Below are 18,383 nucleotides of genomic sequence, written 5' to 3'. Positions count from 1 at the left end.
ACACTAGGGGGAAGATTTATCAAAGGTCGAGGTGAATTTTCGAATTAAAAAAAAAAAATCGAATTTCGCGCTATTTTTTGTGTACTTCGACTAGGGAATAGTCCAAATTCGATTTGAATTTAAAAAAAATTAAAAAATCTGAATATCGAAATTTATCATGTACTGTCTCTTTAAAAATTAGACTTCGACCATTCACCATCTAAACCCTGACGAATTACTGCTTTAAACTATGGGGAACCTCCTAGAACCTATTTGGAGTCAATTGGTGTACTTTGAAAAATCTAAGTTTTTTTGGCGGAAAACTTTGAATCAAATTTGGCCGAATACTGACCTAATCGACTAAAAAAACCCTTTGACTTAATTCCGGTTGGTCTTTTTGAATTTGAATTTCGAAGTTTTGTCAATTCGAAATCAGACCCTTCATAAATATGCCCCTAGCTGTTAAAGCAAAAAGAACCATCTATAGTTTATATATTACTACTAGCTTGCTAACACAGGAACAACTAATAATACATCTGACCACCAACAGATATTATCTTTGTGCTTGTATCCCACAGTAAAATTATAAACCATATATTTATGTATATGTGGGAACTGCTCAGTCCATTTGGTTGACGTGGGGAAGAATAAAATAAGCTGTGTGGTGGATTTTTTACTCAGTTTCGTGAAAATCTTTGCAAGGGACAAACGTTTTTCGCCGAATCTGTACATGGCAAAATTTTTTGCTCATCACTAATAACCTGCAGTGGTTGGTCGAATTTCAACTAAAAACCAACCAACAGTAAACCCACGGGTCCTCATGGGTTTTAGGTCAACCCACACATCACTAAGTTACACAGGTAGTTTACCTCAAAGCATGCATATGCTAGTTTGCACTTTCACTGCAGAACTTTTTAGTTTGATAAAATAATTAGCAAATGGAGCTAAAAAAAGTATATAAAATCTGATGTGCAACAGTTTGTTTCATAGGTGTCACAGAATTTTAATAAACGTGTTACAATACACAGTAGTAAAAGTGCCAGTCGTTATATTGCAAATAATGACAGAAAGTACATCTAATCCTAAGAAAGAGAAATACAGGCTCATGCAAATTCTAGCTCTACAGTCAATACTTGACTACTGGATCTTATCTCTTATCTGCCACACAGACTTCATATCTATATAAATATATATATACAGGTATAGAATCCCTTATCTGGAAACCCGATATCCAGAAAGCTCCAAATTACGGAATGGCTGTCTCCCTTAGACTCCATTTTATCCAAATAATCCAAATTTTTAAAAATGATTTCCTTTTTCTGTGTAATAATAAAACAGTAGCTTATACTTGATCCAAACTAAGATATAATTAATCCTTGTTGGATGCAAAACCAGCCTATTGCGTTTATTTAATGTTTAAATGAATTTCTAGTAGATTTAAGGCATGAAGACCAAAATTATCCGTTATCCTGAAAACCCCAGGTCCCGAGCATTCTGGATAACAGGTCCCATACCTGTACACACACACATATATATATATATATATATATATATATATACTTACATACAGTTGCATGATATAGTGATATACGTAGTGATGATAGCATTATACTGATAACCACGATAAGCGGGTTATTTACTAAAAATTTCAATTTTTGTAGGTTTATTATACCCTGAAGCTGCTAAAAGTCTGAATCTGAAAATCCGACCTCTCAAACCTGCTAAGGTCATGTATAAGTCAATGGCAGATGTCCCTTTTATAATTTGAAGATATTGTGATCTGCACTGGGTTTCATCCGATTATCATAAAAATTTGGGGTTTTCAGGAGATAACTCGTAAGAATCAAGTGATTTTGGCGTCAAATCCGAAAAACTTCAAGTTTTCACTTGATTTTATAGAGTCTTTTCCAGAATTTTCAAGTTAATTTATTGATAAATAAGTTAAAATCTTGGGTGGGAGTAAGGTTAAGTTTGTTTTGATAAATAGTATTGCACTTTATTATGCAATTAAAATAGTAAAGAACATTTTGGCTGGTTGGGGTGAAAACATAATCATCATTAGTTATTTGAGGATTTTTAAAAATCTCTATTAATTTTTCTTTATAGTCTTATTTTTTTACAACATTCGTTTCAGTTAATTTTGGAAAGACTCACCAACACATTCTGACATGTAAGCCATTATCCAGAAACTCCCAATCACAAGAAGGCCATATCCCATAGACTCAATTTTATCCAAATAATTAACATTTTAAAAAAGATTACCTTTTTATCTTCAATGATAAAACAGTAACTTGTACTTGATTCTAACTAAAATATAATTAATCCTTATTGGAGGCAAAACAAGCTTATTGGGTTTATTTGATGTTTAAATTATGTAGTAGATTGAAGGGGTTCATTTAAATTAACTTTTAGTATGATGCATTGTGGTTTTTGAGTTATTTAGCTCTTTTTCAGCATCTCTCCAGTTTGCAATATCAACAATGTGGTTTCTAGGGTCCAAATTACCCTAGCAACCATGCACTGATTTGAATAAGAGATTGGAATACGAATAGGAGAGAGCCGCAATAGAACGATGAGTAATAGAAAAGTAGCAATAACAATATATTTGTAGCTTTATAGAGCGATTGGTTTTTAGATGGGGTCAGTGACCCCCATTTGAAAGCTGGAAAGAGTCAGAAGAAGAAGACAAATAATTAAAAAACTATAACAAATAAATAATGAAGACCAAATTGAAAATTTGCTTAAAATTAGCAACTGTATAACATACTAAAAGTTAAAGTGAAGGTGAACCACCCCTTTAACAAAATATTTATTTTAATTAAGGTCTAATTCATATTGTGCTTTATGTCCTGATTCACATTTTCTCTGCATACAACACTAAGCTATCTAAAATAATTCAAAAGCTATAAAAAAGGAAAAATGAAAGCCATTTAAAATGTAGCTCACAATTCTATAACATACTAAAAGTTATTTTGATGACAAACAACAACTTTAAGGTATGAAGATCCAAATTGCAGAAAGATCTGTTATCTGAAAAACACCAGCTCCCGAGCATTCTGGATAACAGGTCCCATATTTCACTAGTGAAAGTGGCATGACTGTGTGTTGTATAAGTCAAAATAAACTCTTTTCCCTCTGTATCACTGACACCAAGTACTTTGTGGCTCTTATTTTATTACCTCTTTAGACATAGAAATATTTGCAAAGATAATTTAGTAGTTTAGTGTATAATCATAGAATAAGGCAATAATATGTCTTTGTTGTACAGGTATGAGATCCATTGTCCAGAAACCCATTATCCAGGAAGCTCTGAAATTACAGGAATGCCATGTCCATTAGACTCAACATTAAACAAATAATTCACATTTTTAAAAAAACATGTTTTGTCTGTAAACAGTACCTTGTACTTGATCCAAACTAAGACATAATTAACCCTTAATAGAGGTAAAATATTCCTGTTGGTTTATTTAATTAGTTTAAATGTTTATTTAGCAGACTTCAGGAATGGGGATCCAATATTCAGAAACCCAAGGTATGCACATTTTTTCAAGGCTTATTTTGATTATAGAAGAAATGATTATATTCAGTGCAGGGACGTAACTACAGAGAAAGTATACTCTATGGGTTCAGGGGGACCCAGGAGGTATAGGGGGCTCCATGATTTAATCAGCAATTTTAACATATATTGGTAAAACAGGACAACCTCTGTATATGTTGGCAACCCTAAAATTTGTTGGGCCCAGTAACATCTATTTACGCCACTGTATAAATGCTCATTGACACTGCATGCTTCCAAGAATGTCAGCTAGATACATTGCCATGTCTTAAGTTCTTCTTTTGCCTTTTAATGTAATAAAATAAGAGTCACAAAGTTTACTCAATGTCTAATATCTCATAGGCAGATATTTGCCTTGAAATATTAGATTAGGAAATGCTAAACAATAATTGCTTGCTCTCAATTACCAGAAGCAACTATTTACATTATATTTCTGTTACCAATAATATTGCACTATGTTATTAAATTCTGACTTTTAAATATCTGAAATCATTTTTTAAATGCTCGACAGTCGCTTCCTTGTAGGTAGTCGAGTATGGCTCGAAGGTATATCATTTGCTACAAGCCTCTCGTGGAAAGAGAAGGTATTACTTATGCAGCTCAGTGTAGAGCTAACATACACGTCAGAAGCAGAAGAACTGGACTCTAGTGCAACTGAACTGGATGAGGCCTGACTAACAGTCAGGTTGCTTGCACTTTTGGAGGAATATTTATATATCATTTTTAGGAAGGCCGTTTTTGTATTTGCATCTTGTTTATACAAGATAATATAGCATTTGGGGAAAAAAGTACATGTTAAAATACCGTAGCTTGATATTAAAATGACAATCATTTCAACAGCTGGTAGGTATATCCCAAAGGTTGTGGCATATATGGGGATAAATGTTATCCATGCAATGGAGTAAATCAGCATACCAAAAGTGATAAACTTGGCTTCATTGTAATTCTCTGGTAGTTTCCTACCCTTGAATGCAAAAATAAAGCATAGAAATGCCAGTACTGCAATGTATACTAACATGACGGTGAAGGCAACAGTAGAACCTTCATCACATTCCAGTATGATGGTTTGGGGCAGTGAGAAATTTTCCTTCATGTGTGGGGGCCAAAATACCAACCACGCAGCACAGATAAGCACCTGTATCCCTGTACATACAAAAACTAAAGTGAAGGGTTTGTGGAGCAACCTCAGAACACGTTGAACTCTGGGTTCAAAACTGAAGGCTAGCAAAATTTTTACAGACTTTAGAAGAATACAGGCAACCACCACTGTGAAACTAATGCCAAACAACGTTTGTCTCACTTTGCACTTGAAGTCTTCTGGCTTGCCAATGAAGAACACTGCACTGACAAAACTGAAAAAGATTGAGAGCAGAATTACGTAGCACAGTATTCCCCCTGAAGCCTTGACAACTGGGGTATTAAAATTCTTTGTGAAAAGCAGAGCTATGGCAAAGATTAGACCTTTTCCTAGGAAGGAAACAATTAGAAGTATAATGGCAAATCCATCATTCCAGTGCAGGTATTTAATCTCCTTATTGTAGCACACGGAACTGTTTACTGGAGACCACTGAGTCTTGTTGTTGCACTGAAGGCAATAACCCATATCTGAAAAGTATGGAAAAACAGAAGATTACTTTTATGCAAAACATCAGTTTTTACACAGAGCAAGTGAAAAAAAACAAATTTGTAACCTATAGTGCAAAGAATGTATCTTTTTTTTGTAATATGCTGAACAAGATGGCAGATTTACTAAACCTCAAACCTATTTTTCATGGATTTTGGTAAAATGGAACATCATAGTCTGCTGTCTCTCAAGTCTCCCACCCTCCTTTTCCAAAAAAAAAAAAAGCACAATTTGGTGATGGTGTATAGTCATGTTTAGGGGTGGAGTGGGGATGTGCGAAACCAAATGTATCATTTTTGAATCTGGAAGAATAATGCATCTTCCAGAAAACTGAATACCGACTTGAAGAATATGGGGTAAATTTACTTAAGGGCGAAGTGACTAGCGCTGGAGAAAATTCGTTAGCGTGACGTCATTTCGGGAAACTCTGCCGATTTACTAACGGGTGCATGCGAAGATTCGCATATAACTGAACTTTACCTGTTCCGCCAGACTTGCCTTGGCCAGCTCAGACCAGGCGAAGTGCAATAGAGTATATAGGACTTCCTCAATTTTTTGTTGAAAATTTTCCCAAAAAAGTCCCAAAAAACACTGGCATCTTTTCCCTTTTTTAGGGTGATAGGCTGCAAAAGTCAGTAAAAATTGTTTTGGGTAACCGGGCTCCCCTATACATTTCCTACCATATGGAACATAAACTATACACTGGGCTCATGTGTAGGGCATTATAACAACTCTATTTTATTTTATTAAGGTTCCCTGGGCTTGTGTAGTGTAATGCATTTGCTGCAACATATACGTGCTTTGTACTTCCCTCCGTATGAAAATTACCCAACACTAGCGCAACTTCGCTTTGCTTGCTAACACTATTGAAAATTCGCCAGCGTTCGCAGCCCTGGACGCAACTTCACATTTTAGTAAATATGCGTTATCCTAGTGAAATGTTGCGATGGCTGCGAAGCTGTCGCTGGCGAATTTTCGGTGCTTAGTAAATTTGCCCTTAAGTTGTGTATTCCATTTCATGAATATGTATGGCTTTCAGATGTCCATATGATGTTTGGGGATGGTTAAACATGGGGAGGTTGGTTTATAAAGGATCAAGTTTTTTCTGAGTAATACATCTTTAAAATTTGAGTGTCAGAAAAGCAAACTTCAATTCACGATTTTTGCTGCGAAAAATTTGAATTTGAATGTTGATAAATCTGCCACTAAGGATTCTGCAGAATCAGAATCTGAAATTTGTGCAGGTAAATCATGAGCTGAATCCTGGATTTAGGCCATTATGTCTTTACCTGTCAGAAGAGAAACTTTTTTATATAAAAATATATATATATATTTATATAAGTAACACATAGAACAAGCCTAGTGTATTGCTGTGTTACTGTACAGAGTAGTACTAAAGATAATGTGTGCTTACATGCAAGGGCTCAGTGTTGACGTTTCCATAAAAATTGGAGCAAATATCAAACTGGCATTATACTGCTCAGAAATATAATTTTTTATATATATTTTTCCTCTACTTACAGTATTTTTTAAACTATTTATTATGATATTGTCAGTAGATTCTGCAGAGATAACACAATGCTTAAATTGAAACGTGCCGTGGCTGCAAAGGCACCTGGCACCAATGAAAATCCACCTGTCAGCGTTCTTATCACTTCTTTCTATAAAAGCAACAATACCTTAAATCAGATTGCAATGTAGATTTGCAGACTAGATCATTTTGGCCCTGCTGTTGAAGCTACTAAGTAGAATGCCCAAGATTACCCATGTGTCATTACTCATGATATTGCAGTGTGAAATTATAGAGTATACAGTATGACTGAAGAAAGCAGGTTAAAGAGACCTAGGTACTGTACTTCAAGAAACCTAGTTAACCAAGTTAAGCCTGCACATAAAGAATCGAAAGAGGATCTTTGTATATTTAAAATAAGGGGTATAACGCGACAGTGCCCATTATTCATAAATGTTTACTGATAAAAGCCAATTAATCTCAAGACTATAGTAGTATTGTGTATTCAATCCATACGACCATAGCACACTGACAGTAAGCTTCTGTTGCGTTTCAAATGTTTAATTGGCTCATTTCAGTAGAAAAAAAACGTTTCGGGCCACACAGGGCCCTTTATCAAGCCTGTGACCATATACACAACCCAGTATTAAATAGTGATAAGTGGGGGCGGGGAAAGGGCAGGGGGAGTGTGCTGGGGGGAGTGTCAGGCGGGAACATCAATTAAAACAATTGTCATCATAGTAGTATTGTGAACTCAGGGGTGAAGAATATGGGAAACCAAGGACTCTTGCCTTGTGATTCCTATTTACCTGATTTATTTGTGTGATGGTTTTCAGGACAAGCCACACACTCATAGCAGCATGTGTGCAGACTCGCCGAAGTCTTCTTCATTTGTCCTGGCTTACACTGATCTGAACATGTAGACTCAATTTTCTGTAACATCAAACATATTTATGTGTGAAATCATCATTCCAGTGGCTTGCAAAAAAGACTAACAAGTGTAAGCAGCTGGGCAACCTACAATCCATACATTCCTGCAATAGTGGTGCAGACCCCACCCCCAGGCTGTAGGTATACATCATATACTACAACCCAAAATATTTAAGAGCCGCACACACTATATATAAAATCCAGATGGGAGCTTTATTGTGATTACCAAAAGTATAGTTGGCCACCATAAATTATGTTAATTCCCCACCTGTATGTTAGGTAGAGTGTGTGCAGTCCTTTTAATATTCTGTGTTACATTACAAAATAGGACTGTCTGTATAGTCACTACAAATCATATGTTAAAAAATGGATTACAGTGGCAAAGATGGAGGATAAAGAAAAAGCTATTTTAAGTTTTTGTGAGCTTACACACAAAGGCAATAACCTTTTAGGCTTTTTACAACCTTACACGTTTCAAATATGAACTTAGTTATTTAAATTGTGAATATTACATTAACCCCCTTCAAAGTTGTATAGACCTGGATGATAAAAGCATTGCAATGGGATTCAAAACCTAGTGATAACTAAAAATCCTAACTATACAGACCCGTTTAATATCAGTACCTTCAAACGTATGAACTCATTCTCTTTTTCTGTGTTTTTAAACACAAAGCTATCTTTCTGTGAGTCATACTCGGCAACAGTGGTAATGTCAATTCTTCCATCATCGTCCTCCATCCACATCAGCACATCATATCCAGTGTTAGCATCCCCTCTGGAATCAAAATGAATATTTCTTCCATCAAACGTGAAGTTCACTGTCTTAAGGCCCTGTAGCAGCTGTAAAAAAAGGGAGAGTCATATTGCTGAAAAGTTTTTTGTTTTGTGATTTACAGCAGAAAATAGTCAGATTTTTTTCATAACAACCAGTAGGTAAATAGCTGTGCTATAGTGTGTGTGTGTCAGAAGTCAAAATACAGTGTGCCCCATTGTACTTGGAAAACAAATATGATACAGGACAGGAAAACAGCAGCAGTATGGGTATCAAACAGGCCCGGACTGGCAATCTGTGGGTTCTGGCAAATGCCAGAGGGGCTGCTGTAAGGTCCCATAGAAAGTCAGTATTTAGTGGGCTGGTGGGGGCTGTTTGGGCCTCTATGTGGGCTGATTGGGCCTCCGTGTACCTGAAATGCCAGGGCCTATTTTAATTCTCAGTCCGGACCTGGTATCAAATCTTTATCTACCCTGGGGATCTTTCAGTCTAAGGTCCATATCACATTCATATACATTACTGACAATTTTATCAGTTAAAATTTTAACTGATGTTTTTTTTCTTAATGTTATAGGTTACATTACCTATGGCAAACCTTGCCTGTTATTACTCTATGTACCCTTGGAGGATTGCTTGTTCTATTCAGATATTAAATAATTGTAATTGACTACTCTTGATACCATGATACTTGATACTTTGTCATGCCTGACAAAGGGGTTCTACCCCAAAACATTGCGTCCCACAATAAATTAGCAAAGGTTCACCCTGCCAACATTAACTTTGTGTGCCAGTGAATTGTTTTTCTTCTCTGTAAACTTAAAACACATAAAACTTCCCATATGTAAAGCACTGCTTCATTTAAATAAACCTTTTCATAAAAATATACTTTTGTAGTAGTATGCATTTTGCAGGTATTGTGTCCTTTAAGACATAATCAATTTTCTGTTGGCACATATAAAAAGTTTTGTATTATCCACGGATTCCCACTTTATGGCACTATGCATCTCCCTCCTGTCCCATTTTTAGAGGGACAGTCCCTCTTTTGACAGCTCAACCCGCAGTCCCTCATTTGTACTGGAAAGTCCTGTTTTTCTCTGCACTGAACAGGCAGAAAAAGAAACAATGTTTCTAATTTAATTGGCTTTTGGCAGAGAGCACAGAACAAAAGATACTTCTGTAACAACTGAGTAATTGTAACTTTCATAAGCTGCCACATTTTGTAAAATTGACATTGTAATTAGGGGGTGTGGCTACAAAAATGGGCGCGGTCAAAAAAGTTGCCGTGCTACGTGCGCCAACTTTTATGTCCCTCTTTTTATTTCCAAAATGTTGGAGGCATGACTATGCTCCATAATTAGACTACTACTCAAACTATGATTTTTAGTGGCAAAAACAAGTAATTCCTGCTGTTCTTAACTTATAAAGGCTAGGCTAAGAATGCTTGTGTCAGTTAGTGATTTATCTGGGATAACAAACTGATTCCGACATGAGTTATGTGTGTAGGTCATTGCACTTCATTGTCATGATCTGAGTGATTGTTATAGTATATGTACAACAGACCTCTGCTATTATTAATAACATCCAGCCTACATTTCTAAAGCATTAAATCAATATTGTGGGTAAATATTATTTTGTATTGCATTTATTATGCAGGGTATTAGTTCATTCACTTATTCATATGTCCGCTTATTATACTACATTTTAATTCTTTAATTCTATTAATTCTTTAAATATTCCTTATTTAATATCATAGAAAATGTATGTTTTGTTAAGGAAAACTAAAGGTCTATTTATTTCTTCAGCAATTATTTTAGAGACCTGCAAGCATGTCAATTCAGCTCAAGTAATAAAACCTACCTGCCTTGCCAATGTGGTGCACTAGTGCAAGTTGTTAAGGTTCCTTTAATTTTTTATCCTTTTACATTTGGAGCATCCATAGTATTTGGTTATAGGGCAGTAAATATTTTTCTGTATACAATGTAGTTTACCATGGGAGAGATTTCTTTCTCTATGCAACAAACAATGGAGCACGTCAATTGGTTTAGGTATGACTAACAAGGCAACTTGAGGCAGATTGTGTAAGGGCAATATATACCCAGAATGCCTGCCAATCTATAACTTATATGTAAGGTGCAAAAGCTATTGATTTGCTATAAGGAGCAGATAGGAGATCTTGTAATGATTGGCTGTGTGAAGTGACTAATGATTAATTATAGGGCTCCATGATATAAACTGCCTACAAATTTAAGGCAGTACAGCAGTGCAGATGCTTTGCACAGTTACCTCCTTAAATAGTGTCTCATAAAGTTTTCTTAGTTATGTGCAAGTTAGAATTTCATATCTGCGAGTAAGTGATCACATGCTATAATGTTGGTAATGGACATAAATTATACATTCTGGCATGCTGTAGAGCACCATAAGAGATTTTGATCTCTTTCAGGTGGACTGATTGGAGTCAGACTAAACTTGTTGGATTGCAAATCAGGTAATAGGATTCACTGACATCTAAGGCAGCCATGTGTGAGTTCTGGCTATATGACCTAACTATTACTGTCAGACTAAAGATGTAGCATACTACACATTGAGTTAAACTGCACCTTCTGAATTTACATTTGATTGCAATTTATTTAACTGGAGGCCTGCTTTGTCATACTTTTGGTGCTATTGAATAGGATCAAAATCTTCAGTCTAGATGCAACATTATGTAAAGATAATGTAATGGGTAAAATGCAAAGAAATGCTATGATTTGTTGTCTAATATCCAGTATGCATGAGCCATGCTATGTTATGTATTTTTAGCAGGTATGACTGCATTTCTTGTATTGATAAAAGTCTATTAAAATAAAGTCGGTGTACATCTGGGTAGGTAAAAAACTACCGACTTAGGGGTTCAGAAACAGCAACTCCACCATTATAGCTTCATAGAGGATGTGCTTTGGGTTGCTCTCAGGTAAATGGGAGCTTTTATGAACCGGGATATAGACTCTAATGTAATAATCTAATGAAAAGAGAAAAATAATTTGCATCAATAAGAATAAAAATGCATGTTTTGCAATGTAAAGTATGCACTTTGCAAAATGCAAAGTATTCTTCCTTAAACTGTTATTGCTTTGCAAATTTTAATTGCGCATTGTGGAATTTAATTGCGCTCTTTTAAGAAGTGCGTGAAGGTGTCGTAATCTTTTGTAGCAAACATAACAACTTTTTAGTAAGAGGTTTTATTACATTCACTTTGCACTGGTGCAAACTATAGAGTTTGAAAACTTTCTTCCACTGTCGGAAGTGGTTGCTAAAACCTCTAAAAATTTTAGATTTTTGGACAATTAGTAGCAAAAAAAAAGTCTGAATGTAAGGTCCAATACAATCAGGGCAGCTCCCATTGTATTAGAGGTTTTTGTGGTGTTTACACTATATAAATCTCAAATTTTTAAGTTTTAGAGAAAAAAAACCCACAATTTTTTAAAGAAAAAAAATAGAAATCTGAATTGTAGTAAATCGGCCTCTAGGGGGCATATTTATCAATGGTTGAATTTCAAGTTACTAAACGATTCTAACGATTTTAGAGTACGATCGAAGGATTTTTAGTCGATGTGTAAAGTTTTGTAGAAGGTCCCCATAGGCTAACATAGCAATTCGGCAGGTTTAATTTGGCGAAGTATTGAAGTCGAAGTTTTTTTAAAGAGACAGTACTTCGATTATCGAATGGTCAAATATTCGAACGATTTTTACTTCGAACCGAAGTCGAAGTAAATTCGAAATCATAGTATCCTATTCGATGGTCGAAGTATTCAAAAAATTATTTTGAAAATTCGAACTTTTTGTACTTCGAAAATTCACTCGAACCTTAGTAAATCTGCCCCTAAGAGTACATAGCTTTGTTGGGGGTATTGAGGGAGCCTTGGAAAGTGCACTTCAAAGAGGATCTGCAGAAAAAAAAGAACTTGTTTGTAAATACAATGTATACAGTATGTGTGAGACTGGTTCAACTGTTTCCACAAAATTACATATAGCTGCAAGGGTACACAGGTATAATCCTAAATGAGAAAACAGTGTTGACTAATCAAGGATAGTGAAAACTAGGAAATAAAATAAAACAAATGTATACCTCCCAGGGTGCAAAAGCATCAGGGTCCTTACAGTTGCGATTACTGCAGATTTTTCGGATGGCGTGAGCAATGGCAGTGACTGCTAGCTGGGTACTATATACAAATCCTGGCTGCATTGATTCTGAAAGAAAATCTTCCCTCAGTGTTCTGCTCCTTTCTCTTTCTATGTTATACAAACTCTCTTTCGAGTAATTAGAAATGCAATGGGATAGTTCATTATATTTAACCTTTGGACAGTCATACAGAAGCCACGCATACTGATCTAACAGACGGTTCATCTCAAAGTGTTGCCTGTTGAGGTTTTTCAGATAGTTCAGGAAAGGTGATATGGCTCCGCTTTTAAATGTAAACCCAATTACTCGGCCAACTCTTTGGATATTGGGAATAGAACTTATTGTTGTAGCTGCAGACCAAATGTCACTGGCGATCCAGGTTTTTTGTATGTTCAGTTCTATAACTCTTTTAAAAAGTTTAATTACTAGTGATGGCTTCAGAAAGACAACGATAATATTCACCCTGGATTCCATCTGGATTGTCATAATGGTTTTGTTGATCTTGGACTGAACTGTGCTGTCCGATAAGTGAGCAGGTATAATGTGTTTAAATGCTATGCATACATTTATTTTCATAGACTGAGCTCCAAAACTTTCCAAGGCAGAACGTCCATAGTCATCATCCATTGCTATCAGTCCAATCCAGTTCCAGCCAGAAATGTGTATAAGTTTAGCCATTGCCCTTGTCTGATGAAAATCATTCGGTATTGTTCTCAGAAATGTCGGGAAGCGAAATTTGTCACTGAGAATTTCAGCGGATGAAGAGTGACTGACCTAGGAAAGCAAAACAAAAAAACCCTACAATCACTGTTTCTTGATTTTAGTATATTTTGTAAGTTGCCATTCAGAAAACCTAAAATACAGCATTTTCAAAATTGCACTTAGCATACAAGCCAATAAAACTTCATTATGGTGTTTTATAGATCATTAATCCCCCTCTAGTGCAGTTATCACTGAGTATTTGAAATCAAAACATATAACCACGGCCAACTATGTATTACTACATAGTCACTGCACAGTCAACATGGGGTCCCTTGTTAGTTGTTTATTTTTTGGAATATGCCCTCATGCATACATGAGCATCCATTTTCAGACCAGACAGCATCCATTTTAACAAGCTTTAATCATTTAAATGTAACATCTTCTTCCAAATGTATTTGGATTTATATTCTAGTTTCTTTAACAAGTGAAATACACATTCACATTGTAACATTTCTAGTTATAAGTAAAATTCTTGTATTATTCTGTTGATGTTTAGTGCTACCCTGACCCTGTATCTTTCCTAGGGGGACCGGTCAGAGTAAGAGGGACCATATTGATAAAAGCTCTTTTTTGTTATAAAACACATTAATATTCATTTTTCACACTGTGAGACAATAAGAATAATACTTAACTCCTACCGAACTTGCCCATTATTTTCCAGTTTGGGACTGATATATTGCAGTATATTAGTTCTCTATTTAAAGGAGAACTAAAGCTTAACAAAGAAGTAGGGCAGAAAATTTGTACTGTATGTTCTGGGTTTCTATACCAGCTTAAGATGCACTAACACCTCCCACCTTTTTTTTCTGCTGATTCACTACACATGTTCTATGCTGCTGTCATTTACCTTAGCTTAGAGACTGACTCACAATATACTGAATATATATTAATATAAGTGTCACAATATAAGGCTGCTTAGTAAATTATTTAGAGTATTAGTAAATGGCAGCTCAGAAACCAGTGCAGTAGCATCATAATGTAATAATTAGCTTCCTTGATAAATGAACCTCTTTTTCATTCTTGATAATTTATACCGAGGCCTAACCATAGTGATCATGTGCAGTGTCACTGACACTCTTAACAATATCCAAGATGGTGATCCACTATGCACAACTTTGAAGGCCTGGATAATTACTATAAAGATTTTACTGTATATGCTGGTGCATTTAGCTCAGTATATAAAATATAGCATTTCTAGCCATATATATTTTTTACAGTTTAGTTCTCCTTTAATATTTGGTTTCTGCTGCAGGGTTTATCCCTTTGGCTAAAAACCATGTGCCATAAATAGTGTACTAACTACAAGAAGTTCTTTTATACATTTAACTGATTCAAATGTAGATTATCAGATGATGTGGTACAGGTTTAAGAACCATTGTCCAGAAACCCATTATCCAGAAAGTTCCGAATTATGGAAAGGTCATCTCCATAGACTCCATTTTATTCAAATAATCTAGATTTGTACAAATGATTTCCTTTTTCTCTGTAATAATAGAACAGTACCTTGTACTTGATCCAAACTAAGATAAAATTAATCCCTATTGGAAGCAAAAACAGCCTATTGGGTTTATTTAATGTTTAAATAATTTTCTTGTAGACTTCAGGTATGAAGATCCAAATTACAGAAAGATACGTTATCCGGAAAACCCCAGGTCCTGAGCATTCTGGATAACAGGTCCCATACCTGTACTAAAAATATAATCTGAAATATGTAATGGAAAATTAGATATTATTACACAGTCAGAAGTTTCACCTACCAGTGGTATAAGTTGTGTATTTAACAGTCTTGCAACTGCTATGGACACTTCAGAATAACTGTCTCCTATGATGGCTTTCACTTTTGGAGTGTAGGTGGTATAGTTGCACTTGAATTTCAAGTTATCCTCCGATGAGTTGAAGGCAGACAGGAGCCTCATGGTTGCCGACAAGGCCATGGTAACCTCAGAACAAGTATCATATATTTCATAGCCCAGTTTAATGCCAGGTATAAGAGATGAGTTATTTATCATTTCGATAGCATGGCTCATAGCAAGCATTTGCAGAAATCCTTGCATTTCAAAGCTGCCGGATAGAAGCAGAATTACATATAGTTTGAAATATGAATACCGTTTATTAAGAATCATCATAAATAAATAGTAAAGTTTCAAATTCTATACAGTAAAGGGAACATTTTTATTACATATCGGGGAATGTTTGCATGTACAGCAGCTCTATATTTTTCTTTACTATCCTAAATATTGCATTATCGTTTGTAAATATTGTTATGTATGTACAAAAGAGAGAGATGGATTAATGAATGAATATGACAATATGGCATCTTAAAGGTTCTACACATTCATTGCTACCATTTATTATACACCTTGGGGCACATTTACCTAGGGTCGAATATCGAGGGTTAATTAACCCTCGATATTCGACTGCCGAATTGAAATCCTTCAACTTCAAATATCGAAGTCGAAGGATTTAGCGCAATTCGTTCGATCGAACGATCGAAGGAATAAACATTCGAAGGAATAATCATTGGAAGGATTTTAATCCATCGATCGAAGGATTATCCTTCGATCAGAAAAACCTTGTAAAGCCTATGGGGACCTTCCCCATAGGCTAACATTAGCCTCTGTAGGTTTTAGGTGGCGAACTAGGGGGTCAAAGTTTTTTTTAAAGAGACAGCACTTCGATTATCGAATGGTCAAACATTCAAATGATTTTTAGTTCGAATCGTTCGATTCGAAGTCAAAGGTCGAAGTAGACAATTCGATGGTCGAAGTAGCCAAAAAAAACATTCGAAATTCGAACTATTTTTCCTCTATTTTCCTCTATTCCTTCACTTGAGCTTAGTGAATGGGCCCCCTTATGTTCAGGTAAATGGTGACAACGTCTGATCTCAAATGGGCACCTTTTTAATATCGTCAAACCTATATATTATTCAAGCTCCGCTGTATTTCCCTCCTCATGGGCCATCAAAACATGGGATATGCTGTGGAGCTTTATAATTATTAGATAGATTTTACAGAAATAGCATAATACATTCAGCTAATATCATGCTTAACCTTTGTTCCCATCTGCTGTAGTTACTCACCAGACACTTTTCCAGAGAAATGAGTTGGGTTGGGGATTACAGAGACAAACAATGTCATCTATACATGAGCACTTATAAGCAGGGTGCTTAAAAGCATTTTGAATGAGTGCCAGATGGCATTCTTATCATCAAAAGTATTATGTATGGTACCAGTGTATGATGCATTTGTCCTCATCATGGAACATGCACATTCATCACGCACACATGCAGAATTTAGAATGTGTTTAGGATGCATCCACTTCCATTTCCCATTTAAAAATAGGACTCATATAGTCATATATTGGGTCATGTTCAAGGTAAATCTGGATGAACAGCACCTTGTCTACAGGAAACAGTGCACCTGCCCTTTGTACAACAGGTACTACAGCTTCTGTAAAACTACCATACAGCCATGTCAAAGTGGGGACCATGACCAAAGGGACACAGTATTTTCTGTGATCATTAAAATAAAGTAAACATTGAAACAAAGCATGAAAAGGGTGAATATATCACAAATAGATCAATAAAAAACCATTCAGTATAGAAAAATAATATAACTAGTAAAAATGTAAATTTATAATCATCTTTTTTTTTTATTTATCAAAAACTACACTGACAACAGGGCCCTTAAACTGACCTACGATGTTTTAGGCATCAATGGCACTTGTTGGAACTTTTATGCCCATGTATTTTTCCTGCGTCTGTTTATAAAGCTGATTTTATAATACTATATGGGGTTTACTATAATATAATACTATATATAATAATAATATATATATAATGATATAATTCTATACTATATGGGGTTTTATATTGATTGGAGGTATTGCCTAATACATGTATTAAAAAAATCAGTACAGATATAGGAACTGTTATCCAGAATGCTCTGGACCTGAGGTTTTCCTGATAACAGATCTTTCGGCAATTTGGATCTTCATGCCTTGTCTATTGGAAAATCATGTAAACATTAAATAAACCCAATAGGCTGTTTTTTCTTCCAATAATGATTAATTCTATCTTAGTTGGGATCACGTATAAGGTACTCTTTAATTATTACAGAGAAAAAAGGAATTAATTAAAAAAAATTGGATTGTTAAGATAAAATGTAGTCTATGGGAGATGGCCTTTCTGTAATTCAGAGCTTTCTGGATAATGGGTTTCCAGATAACAGATCCTATACCTGTTTTGTGGTAGTTGTAGTTCAGGATTCAGAAAATGTGCCACTTCTAGAGGTAATTCTATGCCACTTTTGATAACAAAAATGTATTATAATTGGAACCACAATTTGATTAGTATCTTCTCTTTTTTTCTGTAACACTGGAGCATACTGTAAAGCAAGTGTTTTGCATACTCACCCTGCGCAGTTCTGAAGAGCGGGCATGTTTGGGTATCCTGTAGGTGAGTTCATAATTTTGCCATGCACTGAGAACAACCCTCCAATAATGATGTCCCCACGAGACTTCGCTCCAATCAAATCATCAGGAGTCAAGCAGCAGCTTATGCCACTGAAGAGTGTGCCAAGGATGATTGCCAGTCCATACCCTGCCATGTCTATTTGTCATGCTCTTTCTTCTGCAGGAAAGCAAGGAATTAACAAACTTGAGCACTCTGGCAATGTCACCTGCACACAAGCTGAGAAAGCCGGAAGGACTTGCTGGAGTTAATTCTGTATTTTCTGTTGTGGGGACAATTGCCTCTGCTCTTCTGTCAAAGCTCTAAATGCCTGTATAATGATTTAAGATTAAGATAACAAATACAAATGTCTTTATTTATAAACAGAAATGGCTAAAGTGCAATAGAATATTTTGGCAGCTGTTCCATTACATGTCACTACAGACACAGCCATTGAAACTAGCCGGGTAATTGGCCTTGTTATCTCCTTTTCATTGATTTTTTGCAGGTAATTGTCACAGCTCAAGGTACTTTATAGCTCAAACGTAAATCTGCTGCTATAAAGCATCCTTCTAAATCCCACAATATACTGGCATACATAGCCAATCAATATTGTCAGAGAAAGGATAACAAGACGATGA

General features: G+C 35.5%; 1 protein-coding gene across 1 annotated transcript; it reads right to left on the bottom strand.

Moving 5' to 3' along the window:
* Nucleotides 1-3,682: 3,682 nt before the first annotated feature.
* Nucleotides 3,683-17,969, bottom strand: LOC108716160 (G-protein coupled receptor family C group 6 member A). The gene is made up of 6 exons (XM_018262293.2): nt 17,706-17,969; nt 15,050-15,353; nt 12,477-13,304; nt 8,224-8,439; nt 7,479-7,602; nt 3,683-5,140 (listed from the first exon to the last, which is right to left on the bottom strand). The coding sequence occupies exons 1-6, from the start codon at nt 17,897-17,899 to the stop codon at nt 4,032-4,034; spliced, it is 2,775 nt and encodes a 924-aa protein (XP_018117782.1). The 5' UTR covers nt 17,900-17,969; the 3' UTR covers nt 3,683-4,031.
* Nucleotides 17,970-18,383: the final 414 nt, after the last annotated feature.

This window comes from Xenopus laevis, chromosome 5L (genome assembly GCF_017654675.1).
Source record: "Xenopus laevis strain J_2021 chromosome 5L, Xenopus_laevis_v10.1, whole genome shotgun sequence".
In the NCBI taxonomy this organism is placed as follows: Eukaryota; Metazoa; Chordata; class Amphibia; order Anura; family Pipidae; genus Xenopus; species Xenopus laevis.
This window is presented reverse-complemented; position numbering and strand designations above follow the sequence as displayed.